The sequence below is a fragment of the Montipora capricornis genome, chromosome 13 (assembly GCF_036669925.1).
Source record: "Montipora capricornis isolate CH-2021 chromosome 13, ASM3666992v2, whole genome shotgun sequence".
Taxonomy (NCBI): domain Eukaryota; kingdom Metazoa; phylum Cnidaria; class Anthozoa; order Scleractinia; family Acroporidae; genus Montipora; species Montipora capricornis.
Genome location: NC_090895.1, coordinates 6,543,698 through 6,561,579, shown reverse-complemented (window position 1 = coordinate 6,561,579; position 17,882 = coordinate 6,543,698). Strand labels below are relative to the sequence as shown.

General features: G+C 39.0%; 1 protein-coding gene across 1 annotated transcript in view; it reads left to right on the top strand.

Moving 5' to 3' along the window:
• LOC138030400 (uncharacterized) overlaps window positions 1-9,192 on the top strand; it is a 36,862-nt gene extending 27,670 nt beyond the window's left edge. The window contains exons 25-37 of the mRNA XM_068878316.1: window positions 34-345; window positions 2,387-2,686; window positions 2,948-2,986; window positions 3,094-3,227; window positions 3,895-4,162; window positions 5,394-5,504; window positions 5,868-6,058; window positions 6,477-6,599; window positions 6,808-6,878; window positions 7,065-7,105; window positions 7,254-7,350; window positions 7,459-7,558; window positions 7,879-9,192. Of these exons, the coding sequence (XP_068734417.1) occupies window positions 34-345; window positions 2,387-2,686; window positions 2,948-2,986; window positions 3,094-3,227; window positions 3,895-4,162; window positions 5,394-5,504; window positions 5,868-6,058; window positions 6,477-6,599; window positions 6,808-6,878; window positions 7,065-7,105; window positions 7,254-7,350; window positions 7,459-7,558; window positions 7,879-7,947 (1,856 nt within the window). The 3' untranslated portion in view covers window positions 7,948-9,192. The remainder of the gene's footprint in view (window positions 1-33; window positions 346-2,386; window positions 2,687-2,947; window positions 2,987-3,093; window positions 3,228-3,894; window positions 4,163-5,393; window positions 5,505-5,867; window positions 6,059-6,476; window positions 6,600-6,807; window positions 6,879-7,064; window positions 7,106-7,253; window positions 7,351-7,458; window positions 7,559-7,878) is intronic.
• Window positions 9,193-17,882: the final 8,690 nt, after the last annotated feature.

Genomic DNA, 17,882 nt, shown 5'->3' with positions numbered 1-17,882 from the left:
GAATTTTTTTTTTAATTTTCCATCATGTTTAAGGTGCCCCAGCTACCGTGGAAATTATAGGTTTGCCTTCTGAAACAAGGAACGTTAGTCTGACAGTAAAGTGGAACGAGCCGGAAAACAATGGAGCACCCATCACACAGTTCACAGTCTACCAACGTATTGTAAATAGCGATAAGACAGTAGGAGAGTGGAATAAAATAAGAGTAATCAAGGATCTTTCAAGGCGTCAAGTCGTTGTGGAATTGGAGAAGAACAAGGTGTATGAATTTGCAGTGACTGCCATAAACAAGTATGGAGAGAGTTTGGGAGAAGGAAAGAATATCAGAAAACTTGTTGTGTTAGGAGGTAGATAAAAATCACTCTATACATTTTGTAAAAAATAAAATTTTGCAAGGTTAAAATATCCTTTAAAGGTCCACCTTCAACCGACTGGCTTTGCGACCGTTTGTTTTTGTTACGGAAATTCGTATTGCTTATCGTAACGATCTAGTAGCCCTTTTCACGGTTAGTTTTTCTCATTTGCATTACAATATAATAAAGCATGTATGTGAGGCAATTTCGGGCTATTTTGTAGTTTTAACCCGAAATTGCCTCGCATCCACGTTAGATTACCTTGTAATGCTAACCGTGAAAAGGGCTATTGAATAAATCTCAGCTTCGCGGCACGCAATGCCTGTCAGTTGAAGGTGGGCCTTTAAAAACGCGTTTCGAGCAGTTTTACTGGTCTTTTTCAGGTTGTTTTAAAAAATGTTATCAATATGGCGGATCGTTTTTGGGTCGTTCAGCTTGGTGACTGCACATGACGTATTGTGATCATTACACGACGTGTAAATGATATCAAAATGCGCGGGAAATGCAGTCGGAGACCTGTCAAGTACTTTTACTCTTACGGTTATTCACTGTCTACTACAGTCTTTTTCACGATCAAAGAAGAACTTTAGGATTGGTTTCCATGTCTCAACGTGGTCAAAATTGTTAAGGACTATATATATGCTCGTATATTGCGAAGTCCTTTTGCACTGTTTATGGAGTCAAAAAATGGTATCCTTGTTAAACGAAAATGCTCTCAAGAACTGAAAATTTGTGCTTCCGTGCATAAGGGAGTATTTCCAAAATTTACACTGCTTTTCACGGAAAATAAGGAGCCTCCGTTGAGAAGTGATTTTTAATGTATTTTGTGCGTCAAACTTTGAATCCGTTTAAATCATAATGCCTCATTTAAGTATGGAACGCCAAATTGTACTAACAAGTATTTTAGAGTGAACTGCAAAACAACAAAGCACCCATTACACAGTACATAGGTAAAGTCTCCTTACGAGTCTAGAAGGCCCATCAGGCCAGCGCTTATCTCCAGTTTCTGTAGCATGAAGCGACTAGGAGTATTTCTTCTCCCCCCTGGATGGGATGCCAGTCCATCGCAGGGTCACCTCCGGCATTAATTCGCCGGTACCCATTTATACATGCACCTGGGTGGAGAAAGGCACCGTGAGAGTAACGTGACTTGCCCAAGAACACAACACAATGTCCCCGGCCTGGACCCGAACCCGGACCACTCAATCCGGAGTCGAGCGCACTAACCATGATGCCACCGCGCCTCTCACACTCAGCACATAGAGTACCAACGAATTGTAAATGAGGATGACATGGTATAAAAGAGCATGGAAAGGGTACGAATTGAGTTTGATGGTTCCCTACTCTCGGTTCTCCCGGTACTCTAGTTTCCCCTCTCCTCAAAAACCAACATTTTGTTTTATTTGCGTTAATTGTTAATTTCAGTTTACAGTGTCCCCAATTAGTGCTCCAGCGCTTAAACGATTAGACACTCAAATAATGCTCCTTTCCTTTCCTTTTCTACAAGGATAGATTGAGGTTTTGCGGGAATGTTGTTGAAACGACGCCGTATTTGTGTTGCCATTACGTATAGCCATGTTCAAGATTTGTTATGTTACATTATCAACAAGGTCTGCACGTTTTGAGTTACCAATACTTTGCCTGGCTCTTTTACAGGCGCGATGACGGTAGTGTGAAACATATAAATGCCTGAGAAAGTCATCTAAGAATAATTATGAATGTAATGGCATTCTTTTGCGTCTTAAATTATCTGTCTTTATTGACATTACAGGGCTTCACAGTGAGTACAAGAACAGGATATCGCTGTCTCGCTCCTCAAAGGGGTTTAATTTCTGGACTGTGGGTCTAATGTAGCGGTCTAGCCAAAATGTCTTTTCAAGGTTTGAAGCGCTTCATCGCTCGAAGATCACACCGGTACAGAAATTTGGTGATAGCCCGGTATATATAGGGTATATAGGGTTGGGTGGTGATGCTTTTGCTTATGTAAGTTGTTTCTCGCTTTGGTTACTTTCCCTTTGTATACTTCAATCGACAGATATTCCAGAACCAGTAGTTATTGTCAAGGCTGATATAGCAGATCAAAAAATAACCTTTACATGGAATAAACCCGAAGAAAATGGAGCAGCCATAACTCAATACACCATCTACAAAAGAAATGTAAATGATCAGAAGTGGACAAAAGTTGCGGAAATAAAAGACACATCGAACCGTGTATTTGTTGTCCAAATGGACAGAGTAAAGACGTACGAAATTGTAGTTACCGCAACTAACAAATATGGCGAAAGCTCTGTCATTAAAGAGAACATCAAGACAATTAAATTGCCTGATGACGGAGGTACGTGTAACTGTTAATGTAGGTCTTCGCTTTAATAATTGTAACTGCATTAAAAACAAATATACATGTAGAACTTAAAGACGACAATGGAGATAAAGAGGCCTAATATGTTGACATTTCAAAAGTTTTCGTCACGAAAGATGTGACAGCGATCTTAGATAAGTGGTGTCAAACGATGTATCTCAGCTAACCCCACTGAATCAATTGAAATTACTCCGTAACGAAGTAACTGCAGTCAAGTTTTTTCTTTCTTTTTCTTAGCCAGTCAAAAGCCTCCTGAAGGTCAGAAAGGTCAGAAAGGTGAACAAGTTTTCACTTACATAACGGAATAATACAATAAATCGTTTAAAAAAAGGTTTTCTCCCTTAAAGTGAATAACAAGTGTTTTCGTGTTTCCCTCGTGTCAGGTTCTTGTACTATATTGCATTCTGTTTACAACTCATTCGTCATTCTTCTGGTCATCATCATTATTGTTCTATCCGTGGGGATCTGGAAAATGCGCCATCGTCCTTGTCCAAGATGCGGGGATCTTATAACTTCGGTAAGTTGAAAATAAAGCCGTGTTAAAAGGCTATGTTTGTGGAAGGTGAATTCTGTCTTAAAAAATGATTAAACGATTGAATGTAGGAGCGCGCGTAGCGTAGTGGGTATTGCTTGCAGACTGCATTCCAGCGCTCCGGGTTCGAATCCCAGCTCGTGCGTTCCAAAGTTCACTCAGCTTTCCATCCATTCGTGGTGGATAAAATGAGTACCAGTATTACTAGGGACAAGTTGTGCATGCAACGGGCTAGGAGTGGCTCCCACCCCTGCAGTGAGTCACGGTAGATGCCGTGAGTTACTGTAGAAGCTAAGAAAAAGGAACCTTCGGGTTGCCTTCGACTGCAGTCAGCCTCTTGGTTTTGTATATCCAGCCTGTCGTAGTGTATTTTTTGCGAAACATCTCCCTTAAACCGAGTGAACACGGTACGAATAAGCTTTTTGTGAAGGGGTTCACCTCGACACTACCACGTGCTCTGTCAACAATGTTCCGACGGTCCTCCTGGCTCGTGAATTCTTCACAATTATCTTCTGTTAGTCGTGTAATGTACAAAGCAAAACATGGGGATAGGGATGGACGTTATAGGAAACGGAAACGCTTAACATTGCAACAGATCTGACAATTACTGGTTCGTCATTTTTTGTTATTTTCATTGCTTAATCATGACCAGAATCCAGTATCTGTGGAAGTGAAAGACAACATAGAACTTCGCAGCGATTCAAACACGAACGAGGCAGTGACCTACGCAACTTCAGTTGCAGGAGGGGGATACTACATGCCACTTCATCCGTCAGGGAGAAGCTGGGAAGTCAGTCGCGAAGACGTTCACGTTATCAAAATGATTGGTAAAGGAGCCTTTTCTCAGGTTGCCCAGGGAAGAGTAAAAAACTTACAAGCCAATCAGGAGGAAACAACGGTAGCGATAAAAATGCTGAAAGGTTGGTTGCGACGTAGCTCAGTCGAGAGCTCAGTGATTTGTTCATACTCGTTTTTTAAACCCCAGAATGGAAACAATTAATTGCTTGCTTTGAGGGTAATGTGTATGAATACTATGAATAAATCATAGAGTAAAAACCTGCGTATAAGAATCTAAAATTTAAGAACATTTTAGTCTAGAATTTTCATGTTTAAGGCTTCTTTTATAAGAACCTATTTAGCCTAAAATTGTTAATAGGTTCTTATTTTACAAAACTGAAGGCACATATGAAATGCAACACAGCATTTAATGGGAAATGCAACATGAAAGACATGCTAGTACTTTGAAAATATAAATTTACTGCATGGTTATTGCTGCCCGCACAGGGCAGCCTCCTATTTCTGCCCTGATATCTCGACTTCAGGTTATCTGTTTGTTAGAATTTATTGCAAGTAGTAGAAATCTACAATGAGTAAAAAAAATCGAATGCACCAGTAAAAATAAATCGCTAAAGTTAATGTTACTCTTGTGTGTTTGCGTCTGTTAGAAACTAATGCCTTCAAAAATAAGGGCGAACTTCGAAGTTTTAAAAACGCATGTGTCAAGATAAAAACCAACGCTCAAATAAAAAATAAAAAAGAGTTCCACTTCAAACTTGCTTAAATTCTACGACATTAATTTTTTGTATTTTTCCAACCATCTCCAATACCATGTGATATCTTCATGTCTCACGCTTACCATCTTTCTCTTGGTAGCACTTCACTTCCAATATGGAACCGCTAGTCTAAACTGTATGCGATATAATTATTTAATACAGGAATATATTTGATATGACATATGCCCTGTAGTAGTTATCTGTGCTGATCGCTAGTGCCCCTATCAAATAAAGAACCTATTTAAAAACCTAAGTAGCCTAAAATCGCACTAAATACCAATTCACTTCTATAAGAACCTATTTGGGCTAAGTTTGAAAAATCTAGGTTCTTATATACGCGGGTTTTTCTGTACATGTTTTTCTCCCAATGGCCTTGCTGTCTTTCTGTATTAAATTAAACTTGCTTCAATAACAAGAGTCGTGCATTAGTCCATCTACACAAACCTCATTTTCCCTGTTCTTAGATAGTTATTTTAGTGGCTTCGTTGAACAAACTCAAAACCACAAGTCTCTTTTTTTTTCTCTTATACCGATAATTCTTGTGGTCATCCCGAGTCAACTGCATATCCACTGGCGGTTTCTATTCCTTTTCTTCTAGCTAATGCTCCTCCATCAGATAGAAAGGATTTGTTGTCAGAATTAGAGCTGATGAAAAAATTGAAACCCCATCCTCATGTAATCAAGCTGATCGGATGTGTCACCGGAAGTGGTAAAACTGATCTGTTATGTGCTTTTACGTATTTAGCAAATTGGTCACTTTTCTCTGGTATTGATCCGAGGGACAAATATGGATGGAAAATGTCAGGATAAAGGAGGGAAAGCTTAAGAGAAGCATCAAAGGGATAGAAACGTGAATTCGGATGTCTTGAGAACGTTTCGAACTTTCCAAGTGTATCACAACGCGAAGCAGCAATATTTAAGTACGTGAATACATTGATTTTTAGCGACAAAGACCAGTTCAAGTTCTGTTAAGTATAAAAAATGGCACTAAATTGTATTGGGTATGATTTTAAGAGAAGATCTCTGGATTAGGTAAAAACACGCTTAGTTCTAAGGAATTTGTTTTCTACAGATCCAATAATGGTCTTGATTGAATATGTTCCCTGTGGGGACCTCCTGGGATACCTGAGAAAGAGCCGAGGACTGAACGACACTTACTATAAGAACCCGGATGTAAAACCGGAGACCAATCTGACAGCGGAACAGTTGATGAAATTCGCTTGGCAGGTTGCTGATGGGATGTGCTATTTGTCTTCGAAAAAGGTTTGTCCTGAAAGAGAAAGTTTTCCCAATTATTGTAAGGAGGTTTTGTGGTCCAATGGTTTGGATACTTAATATCGTATGCGGATGTCCCGTGTTGAAAACTCGCTCTGTCATTTCCTAAGAAGGGATGGGTTTTAATTTTCATACTGTTCTGTTTTATTGGACCTCTTTCCTTGATGACCATTGTAGTTGGCAAATTTGAAGATATACACCACGAAATGCGATATTAAAATGGCATAGATTGCCGGAATATTGCAAATCTTACAGTCTGATCCACTAAGTTGTAGATAAATATGATCGAGCTTATTCAGTCATGGACCCATTGATTGTACTTTGTCCTTTACTGTTGGTGGAGTTATGTTTGTCGATTAAGATACTCCTCTTTGTAATACACATCCTTACACAATTCCTCCGATAGATAATCCATCGGGACTTGGCAGCGAGAAATGTTCTCGTTGGTGAAGGAGAGAGATGTAAGGTGACAGACTTTGGTATGGCGAGGAATGTGGAACAGGATGATATTTATACCAAAACAAGTCGGGTAAAGTTACAACAGTATTTTAGTTCGCGAAGTTAATTTGTACTATGACCGACCATAATTGGTTTGTGCCATCTTTGCTATTTTGAAAAGGCCTTAAAAGGCTTAAAGGGCTGCCGGGTATTAAAAGGCCTTAAGAGGCTGCCAGATATTTTTCTTGTTGTATGATGACATTTTCTAAAGTTCTTTAAAGATGGTTTTGACTTCATAGGGACGGTTGCCTGTTAAGTGGACTGCATATGAGGCCTTGTTTTACGGCGTATACACGACACAAAGTGACGTGTAAGTATGCTTGTTTAACACACAGTCAAACTTTCCCTTTTGGGACTGATTAATGCCAATTCCGATTCCGTATTGCAGCCGACCCAAGTAGCTATCTCCAAGAATTTGAGCTCTTCACTTCAGGTGATTCTTGTTGTTGATGTTGTTTTCCGATACATGTTCATTTGCTTTTGCTCCTATTTGAAGGTGGAGTTATGGCGTTCTTCTCTACGAAATCTTAACAGTAGGTAAGCGTTACTTCTGAGAACTGACATGACAAAAAGATGCCTTGAAAATATCTGCATAACTAGCAACAGATTTTAAAGAAATGTTGCTATCCATGCAAATTCCATTATGGTATCAAGTGTAATTGAAACTGCAACGTTATACCCATAGGTGGATCTCCATACCCGGACATAAACGCCAGACTTATTCCGGATAAAATTCAGAAAGGATACAGAATGCCTAAGCCAAGACATGTGGATAACAAACTGTAAATGACTTTTTTTGGCTTCTTTTTCTCATTGTGGTAATGAGTAATAATTAAATCGTTTTTCAGTAAATTCCCTACTAATACTGAGATGAGAATCTTTGAACTTAGGTATGAAATCATGATGAAGTGTTGGGAAAAAGATCCAAGTAATCGACCTACATTTGAAAAGCTGAGGAAAACGATGAAGGATATGGAGAGGAATCACAAGGTTAGGAAATCAAGAGAGGATTCTGGGTATTTATCGAGCTGTTGCCTGCTGAAGTACTTGTCTGCACGCACACTTGATTATACCTAAGTGAGCCGAAAAACCTAGTCTTTTTTTCTGCCAAAGAGAAAATCATTCTCACCTATGTTCCTGTTTTATTCTTACCATTTCGACAGCCAGTCGTGAATTATCAAGAATTACCATATTCACTCGTTGTTGGCCCTCTTAGCTTGAGTGTTTGAAATGATTTGAATCTTTGCGTAAAGTTGTTGGCTTAAATACTCAAGGAAGAGCTTAAAACAATCTTTTTTTCTCTTTTGCAGACGTATGTGAACCTCAGTCAGTACGACACAAGATTGTATGCTAATGTAACTGATCTTGCAGTCGATTAGCTTAAAACGAATTTCGTGACTGCCAGAATAAAGGGACTTGTGGGCAAATTATTTTCAATCTTACTTTCTACTCACTTTGTTGGTCGATTAAGCAAACCTTCACAGAGAAAAAAATAGGAATTTGAGAAAACTACGAAGACCATTCAATTTAAAGTGATAAACACAGTCATAGGTTCATGTTCTTTATTTAGTCTACAATAGTACATTTGTATATAATGCCAACTGGTCTGGAAAAAAAACCTTTCTGTAAAAACCTTTTTCCAGGTACTTAATCAGTATATTACTAGAGCCCAGACGTCCTCAACTAATGGCGACCAAGTTCAATCCTCTGTTTCCGTAAAGTATTTTAAGTTACCTTACGTAGGTTCCTTTTTTACAGAAGCTCAGAGAAGATTGCGTAAACTAGTTAAGCGTTTTGGCGTCGATTTAGACATTAAGCTCGCTTTTTCTTCATTTAAGATCCGCAACATGTTCAGTGTGAAGTGTATAAATTCACTTGTGCAGGATGTAATGCCTGTTTCATCGGGAAAACACTCCGACACATTTAGACGCCCATTCGTGAGCATCTGAGAAGGGACAGTACTTCTAACATTTTCCAATATTTGCAACAATCTGAGGAATGTCGAGGACTCTGTTCTGAGAGCTGCTTCTCAATTTTAGGTAAGGCACCTAATGGTTTCCAGTTGTTTCTCAAAGAGGCTGCTCATATCCGCTAGGAGAATCCCAGTCTAAATAGGGAGCTAAAGCATGCGTAGCTACTCGATCTTTTTAGTTACATTTAACAAATCGATGTCAGTTTTTCATGCGTATGTACTGGTATTGATCATGAATTTCGTCATAACATTATCAAAGTAGCTGTGGATTCACTCAGCTATCGCCTCGTGGATCCGCAGGCTACTTTGACGATCGATATCGCGTCATTATTGCATAAATTATAAATTTATGTGTCTGTCCACTTATTGGCAGACTACTTTGACGATCGATATCGCGTCAGTATTGCATAAATTATAAAATTATGTGTCTGTCCGCGTATTGGCAGACTACTTTCACAATCGGTATCGTGTCATTATTGCATAAATTATAAATTGATGTGTCTGCCAGTGTCTGTCCGCTTATTGACAATAAAAATTAGCTAATGAGCGCGCGAGAATTTTGCAGTCATTGTAAAATTTAAATTCGCACTGTAACGAACACTTGCAACTGAAGATGATCGATGATCGATCGAAACATGTCTTGTAAACTCAACGTTGTTGTCCATTTTTTACGAATAATGCCAATTCTGGTTGGTTTTAGTGTATCGGTACTTAGATTGCGTACTAGTTGTGACAAGTTCTTTAGAACTTCTCCCCTTCCCCCCCCTCCCAATTTTTTTAATTGATTGATTGATTGATTGATTGATTGACTGATTGATTGATTGATTCATTGATTGATTGATTCACTGATCGATGGATTCATTGATTGACATCTCCCACGAATTATGTATCTTCCTTGTGAACTGAATGCTTGATAAACTTGCTCGATTGTCTACTCACACAACCAGACAATAATGGTCAAATTTCGTTAACATTTGAACGGTATCACGACTTGCTGGGATCGAAAATCGACTTGAATAGACTTGAGTGATTGTCACCTAAAGAATTATTAATTATTTTTCCACCTTAGATGAATACATTTTTCCGTGAGAAATTATGTTAAGGCGATTTTATAATACAAACTGGATGTGCTATGATAATAGATCGCGTTAGTAGCATCGCATAACTAATTCCAATAAAAGTTGTTTACCTTGTGTATGTTTTACGTTGTTTTGATGCTTCTGTGGTCTTTTTGACCGATAAACGTTTTCTGAGGCTTGAAAACGCATGAATGGAGATCTAAAGCACTTGAAGGTAAACAAAATAAAATGATCTCGCTGAAGTTTCCTAAAGGCAACTGCCTGAACAATTCAAGGTTTATCACCGCAACGTAGCATTTCTGCTACGCGACCCCACTACCGTGAGGCTCTTGTGGTAGAAACGAAGTTGCCACAGAATAACATCGACCTAGGCAAGCAATTTCATGAAAACAGGGGTTTTTTGGGGTCGCTCAGTCTCGCGGGCGCATAAAAACTATCAAAGGTACTTGTTATCTCTGACTTCACCGTCGTTGAACTGCTGTCACTAAGTAAACACGCATGTAGAGCGCTTTACGATTCAGTCATGATATAAGTCACGAAATAGACATATACTATGTCAGTTGTCTGAACTACCTTATGTGACAGTATGCTAAATGAAGAGGGTAGTAGCCTAACATAATTGGGGGAAAGGAAGTAGTTGTTGTTTCATGACACGCTGTTGCCGAGAGGGTAGGCTTGCGAAGCCAATTATACTATAAAATTTAATTAAACAGCACAAGCATGTTCTTAAGGGGGATCTTTCTTAACTTCAGTCCTGTTGCTAAGAACGAAATTCTGCCAGCGAACTGTCAGCAGTGTTTTCGTGGGACAAGTGGCGCCCGCCGACCGACCACCAATATGACGGGAAATAAGAAAAGTTTAACTCTCTGAAAAGCTGAGTAACATACTTTTATCAAGTTATCCATGATCCTTTGTTTATGTTCTTGTTTGGGAGATCATGTCTTTTTGAGATTTAAACGCTTTGCTAAGGCGTGGTTTGAAGGCCCTATCAGCTTTCGTTTGTGCTGTCGAAGAGATGGCCAGAAAAAAATGCGAACTGTCAGTCGGTGGGTACAGTGACTGTTCAAGAACTCAATATATAAATTTTGAGCAAGAGCCGATACAACGTAGATCTGATTAAGCAATGTACTGTATTTAGGCTGGCCAAACCAAGCCTTCTTCAGGTACAATGAGAGTTCACATTGGATTGCTTCTATGTACATATACATAACAAATGGATGTTGACGTAACTTGAGCAAGAGCCGATACAACGTAGATTTGATTTTAGTGGTGTACTATATATCGGCTGGCCAAATCAGGCTTCTTCAGGTACAATGAGAGTAAAAAGCCCCTATTCAGACAAGAATGGTTACAGCTCTGTTATTTTCAGATGATGGGAAAGAAAAAAATCACCCGCATCATCCTAGGTATCGGATTATCGTCTTTTAACTTATGGTAACTTATGGGTTCAACAAAGACAGAGAAGGAATCGAAAAGTGCATAAGTCACGAAAATAGACAGGTCTGTTGGAAGCGTGCTTGAGTTTCAACAAAATGAGCCTCAAAATCAGCAAAAACTTGTGACGCTGATGAATAATAAAGTAGCTTCTATTTCCAAACGATGGAATTACTTGGTGATAAATAACCTCGTTTAGGACAGTAAATTATTGACTTTGCAGAAACAATGGTCAACCTCAAGAGTTGGGCGATTGTGATCTTTGTGTCGAATTCGCACATTTCTTGACAAACTTTGTTACACTTGAAAGAAAAAGAAAACTGTCAAAAAACGGAAACCCGGTATCTTGCCATCATTTGACACAGATGCTTCACTGTTTCGCTAGTAACTTGATCACGGCGCCCGCTGAATTCGATGTCACTTTCGATTTTTGCGACTTACTTGTGCAGCCAAAAGTACAATAACAAAATTGAGCGTAGCAAAACCCTCCCAAAATGTTTTTCGCTGATGGTAACTTTTTATATTCGCAGTGCAAAATTAATGTTGTTTTCATGTCGTAAATTTTGTTGCTTCTGCTCTTCCTAAAAACCGTGTATCAATGCTTATTTACTTTTAAATCAATATTTGTTTTGCATAAAGTAAGCTAAGAAAATCCGTTTCTTGCTTAGTTCGCATTTTTGAGCGTTAAAATCGAATTTTCGGTCGGATTTTTTTTAGGTTACCCATCCAGATATTAACCCCACCGGACAGGGTAAACTTCAGTGACGTTTTGTATTACAAAGCTGTCAGACGCTCAGAGTGCCACTTAAACATGTGGTGGAAAGAAGTTGTGAGGGAACTTGAAAATGATCAACATGTCAGCCTAGAAGCCAATGTTCCGCGATTCCCTTTTTTCTTCAATCTTTCTGGGTTAAGTACTTTGCTAGTTCCCACATGTCTTCTCAGGGGGCTATTTACCTAAGATTTCTACCATGGCACTACAATGATATACAATACCAAAACAATATCTTGTACTGTTAGAGCTACAATCAGTGGCATAAGTCTTGGGACAATCACCCTTTGAAGTTGGTTTTCTTACTAACTTTGAATAATTGTCGTATGAACGTGTGAGGCAAAGGGCCTCTGCTGGTACGACTTCTTGGAAACCCCTAAAATTGTCTTAATGACCCCCGACTTGAAAAAATTGCCTGGGACGCTGCAGTTGAATACCACCCAATTTAGTCCCTTCTGTTTTTAAGTAACACGCACCACAGGCAACCCAGTGTACGCTTATGGAGCGTCTGGTTTTTTCAAGTAGGGCGTCACCCAAATGTCGTGCCAACTGAGGCCCTTTGGCTCACTTGTTCAATTTTTTTATAGTGTCTTCTCCCATTTTGAGGTCTTTAAGTTTATTCAGTTTAAAGATAACAAAACACGCTCTTAAGTAGAATTCAAAGTGCTCGTGATCACCTTGTGTCAACTGAATGAACTTCAGGAAAGAATGTTAATCGTTCGTCGTGTTCAAAGTAAAAAACGTTATTTTTAGCCAAGAAACGTCCATCTTTGGTTTTTTGATTTTGTTGTAATATTTAACTGAATATTTTACATTTCATCTGTCAGGTCAGGAATCCTTCTTTGTCGGGTTCCTGAGAAACGTCTCTATTTTGACTTTAGGGTGAACTATTTACACAATCATGAGGTTGAGCGGCCATGTAATTGTAAATCTAAACATCTATGAGATACAAAAACAGATTTGCGATGATTCGCAAATGCCAATCTTAACGATATACCAGCATGCGGCGGGAGCTGATTTTTGTTTTGTGACCCTGTTCGTTGCTTGACAAACTTCCAACTGTGAATTGATTTGTGCTTACTGTAGTGACAGTGTTCTCGTGAAATGGTGAGTAAAAACTCGCTTTCCGTCAGTTGTTTATTTCAGAGTGTAATTCGCGGATAATTTGTAGATTTTTACAGCGTCCTCTTGTCGCTTGTTATACCAGATGAGAATAAACAATTGCAAGTGCTGTGAAAATTGGGTGTGTCAATAAATCGAATGTTGTGTTCCAGATAGCTTTGAGCGAGTACTTTATTTCCCGAACAAGCACAATGCTAAGAAGCACAAAAGCAAAAGAAATGGTTAGTAAATATGACGTTTTTTACAACCTGAATATTTTGGGGTTAGCGTAAAGCGATATATTGTTGAAAAAATATCCGTAATAAGGAGCTATGTCACTCAAATGATGTAATTTCATGACAATCAAAATTCGCAAAAGCATAATAAACTTAGTCTAGTAATTCTTAGCAATAAATTGGATTAACCAGAAAGTTAAAGAAATACTGTTAGCTTCCCAAGTAAACTTCATTTTACACTATAATGACAAAACATATCTTTTTCTGAGAGGAAAAATTCCTGTCTCCTCGCGTATCACATTTCAACACACGTATGCAAATTTGTTAAGCTCGAATATTACCCAACATGATGGATTCAAAACGGCCACCTTTTCCAGCGAAAGATTTATTGAAACAAACAACATATTTGCTATTAGAGGCAAAAACAACCCTTCCTATTTCATTGCATGCGTGAAGACAAGAAACCCAACCCTGTCAAATTACCATACGCAACAAAATAAATTTCACCGGAATCAAACCCTTTCCTGAAGAGCCTTTCCTTAAATAATGAAGCACAAAACAGACGAAAAGCTTTCTTTCAAATAATTATTGGCTATCATATTTCCAGTTATTTTTTCACCTGAAGACTGTGCAGAGTTGAGTACAAATAAATACAAATAGCCAGACAACAGAAATCACAGATCCACTTAAGGTGTTCGATTTCTTCTCTGTCTTTGTTGAACCCATAAGTTACCAGAGAATTTTTCATTTGGTTTCAGTGTTGTACATGGTAACACCACACTTGGTAAAATATTAGAAATGCAGCTCACTTTGATTTCGGCTCGACGGGCGAATGATTGTTGTTGAAGTTCATTATTCGTCGCTTTTAAGATTCCAGATATTATTTTCCACTGCCTGTCTTGTTTATCCAATTGATGTTCCATTCTTGAGCTCCATAGTGGTATATTTTGATTAAAGATACACTAAAACGCTAGTCGCGTTAAAATGACTTTCGACGCCATTGCAAGTTAATTAAATGTTCTCCTGTGTGCACCAGAGAAATTTACACATTTCTCCTCCCCCTTCCCCCTTGAAACCCATCAAAATATGCGCAGAAGACTCTACACACAAAGACGCTACATAGCGGGGGAGGGACAGGAGAGACTTTTCATGACACGGAAAAGAAAAATAATAAAATACGGAGAAATGAAACGCAGATTCCTACTGGGTTTGGCAACTCAGTAATTAATGTTTTTGAGGAATAGTTTGAAAAGGCTTTGTCCCTTTCAGAAGAAGTTCGCGCATTGACCCTCCCAGGGGAGAACTACACAGCGCCGATTGGCTCCTAAGTAGCGCGCATGTCATTTCCAGAAGACAGTTTCTTATCAAAGGGAAAGCAATGTGTGGCTTGTTTCAGTAGAAGCTCGTGGGGGAGAAAACACGTGACGACGCCCTGTGAGTGTCAGCGTAAGAGGCTATGCCCATCAAATTTCACACCTTTCAAAAGTTACCGCTTTAATACCTTGCGGGCTTTGCTGTTGTGATCTCAAGACTTGTGGTGTTTCAAAATGATGAGAGTCATTTGTATTGATCATGTTTACGTAATCATTGCAATCAGTCTTCTCCTCATTCCTCAATCAAGTAAGTCAAATATTTAAGGTGCTGTTACACTATGAAATGTTTCATGCAACTGTCTATGAGCGGCCGCCGTCACCGCCGAAAATACGAAGTATGTCAAAAGGAATAGAGCAATATGAACTGGTTTATTGGCGCAGTGCAGAACAGACTAAATGATTTAGAAATGATGCAGCCTAAATACAAGTAGTCTTGTTGCCCTTTGTCAAATGGTTCACTCAAACAATGAATGAAATAGTGAGCTAGGAGATTCTCTTGTCATTACTATTAAAACGGAAAAGACTAACTGAAACCGTTTCATGGAAATGAAAATCGGTTCATCTTCCAAACGCGAACTGGTATAGTGTACCAACAATCAACAAACGGTCCGGTATGATGTTGCCAAATGGATTGATTACCTTAACCTAACGTGGTTCATACCATCGATGTTCAATGTAATATGAAACGGTTTAACGAAAGGTCACTTGATTTAGTGTCATTACAAATGCTTCATCGAAACAACAAATGACTCGGAAAGGAACTCATGTGGTACAGATATGAATCAACCTAAAATGAAATGGTTTATGCAAAGGACAAATGGTTTGCCCTAATGTGAAATGTATTAACGAAAAAAACGCAAGTGCTTCAAAGTACTGACAAATGATTCAATGTAATCTACCCTGCGAGCAGTTGCTCTCGGGAAGTGTAGGAGAAACCAACTACTCGCGAGGTAATGTAAGCTGAAACGGTTAAGCAAATGGACGATTGATTTAGCGTAATCACAATAACAAATGGTCTGTAAGGAACTGAGATCATACTGTCCACTGACAAACGAATCGACCTAAAATGAAATGGTTTGCCCTAATGTTAAATGAAGTAGAGAAAAAACAAATGGTTTCGGGAAACTACGATTTAATCCTTCGCGTGACATGGATACTTCGCCGAACCGCCAAAAATACAAATGTGAAATGAAAACAGCGAGGTCTGAGATGTGGGGTCTGACGTCAAGATCTGACTTTTGGCGCGAAAGCAGCTTGTTTACAATCGGGATCTCACCAGCCCTTTGTACATTCAGTTTGCTTCAGCTGATTTCCTGTTCCACATGTTTAATGCCTTAATTAAAGAGTTTTCTCGTAGAGCTCCATAAAGGTATATTTTGTTTAAGGATCCACCAAAACACCATTTGTGTTTCGATGACCTCGACGCCATTGCAGGTAAAATTACATATTCTACTGTGTCCACCAGAGAAATCTAAACATTTCTCCTCCCCCCTGAAACCCATCAAGATACGCGCAGAAGACTCTACACACAAAGACACTACTTAGCAGGGGAGGGAAAGGACAGACGTCTTATGACAAGGAAAAATAATAATAATAAAAATACGGAGAAATGAAACGCAGATTCCGACTGGGTTTAGCAACCCAGTAATTAATGTTTCTGAGGAATCTTTTGAAAAGGCTTCGTCCGTTTCAGAAGAAGTTGACGCATTGAAGCTCCCAGGGGAGATCTACACAGCGCCGATTGGCTCCTAAGTAGTCCGCACGTGATTTCCAGGTGACAATTTCTTATCAAAGGGAAAGGAATGTGTGGCTCGTTTCAGCAGATGATCGTGGGGAAGGAACGCTTGACGACGCCCTGAGAGCGTCAGCGTAAGAGGCTATGCCCTTCCCTGCCCATAAAATTTCACGCATTTAAAAGGCTACCGTTTTAATACCTTGGAGCCTTTGTGGTATTTTAAAATGATGAGGGTCATTTGTATTGATCATGTTTACGTAATAATTGCAATCAGTCTTCTCGGCATTCCTCAATCACTGAAGTAAGTCAAATATTTAAAGTGCTGTTACACTATGAAATGTTTCATGCAACTGTCTATGGGCAGCTGCAGGGCGGCCGTCATCACCAAAAATACGAAGTATGTCAAAAGGATTAGAGCAATGTGAACTGGTTTATTGGCGCAGTGCAGAACAGACGAAATGATTTACAAATGATGCAGTCATAATACGCGTAGTCTTGTTGCCTTTTGGCAAATGGTTCACTCAAACAATAAACGAAATAGGAAGCTAGGAAAATCTCTTGTCATTACTATTAAAACGGACAAGACTAACTGAAACCGTTTTATAGAAATGGATCGGTACATCATCCAAAAGCGAACTGGTATTGTGTGTCAACACTTAACAAACGGTTCGGTGTGATGTTGCTACGTGGCTTACCTTAACCTAACGTGGTTCATACCATCGATGTTAAATGTAATATGAAATGGTATAACGAAACGTCTATTGGTTTAGTGTAACAAGATGCCTATAAGGGAGTTAACAAAAATTGCCCAGTTACAGTGAACTACAACCACGGGTAAACTTCGGGAGATGGGGACAGATTACCAGAAAGATATTTAAAGAAAACAGACTAGTATTATAGTGATACAAACCACAGAAATTAACGGGAAACAGGCTATTTATGGATACGGGATACTTAGATTCCTCCCTCCCCTTATGGGGCCTCAACAATCAGCACAGCAATACTATCACAATTTACTTTACTATAGTTTTTTGAAAAATGTCGAGATAAAAAGGTGAAATTTCTTTGGAATACTGACTGGAGATCGGCCGCTTCATTCTTTTGCTTTGCTAGAGTGTATGTCTTTTTATTTGGTTGTTTAAGGCTTTTTTACTAATATTCTCTTCACGTCTTTGATTCCTGTACTAGGAGGATGGCTTTATTTTTTGTTGTCGAATGTCATTGACTTAACTTATCGCATACCATCAAATTTGATGTGAGGCTAGGTGTCTACTTAAGAATTATTCCACAAGAGTGCGTTGGATATGAGAGAGACCACTGAGTATTGTCCCCACAAAAGACTTCTGATCTTATATTTTTTAAATTATTTTTCTTTGCTTGATTTCATTGCTGTTTTTGGTTGTTAAAGGCCTTTTTCCAATCTGCTTTCCCAGTTATTTGATTCCTGTATTGGGAGGAATGGTAATGGAATCCCCAAGCAGTGCTGTTGCTAAGCGGGTCATGTGAGCGTTCTGAGCTGGATTGCCACTTCTGTTTCTTTTCACGATTTATTTATTTGTCTTTTACATAACCGATTATATAAATGTTCATTTACAGTCTCTCATCTCCCCGA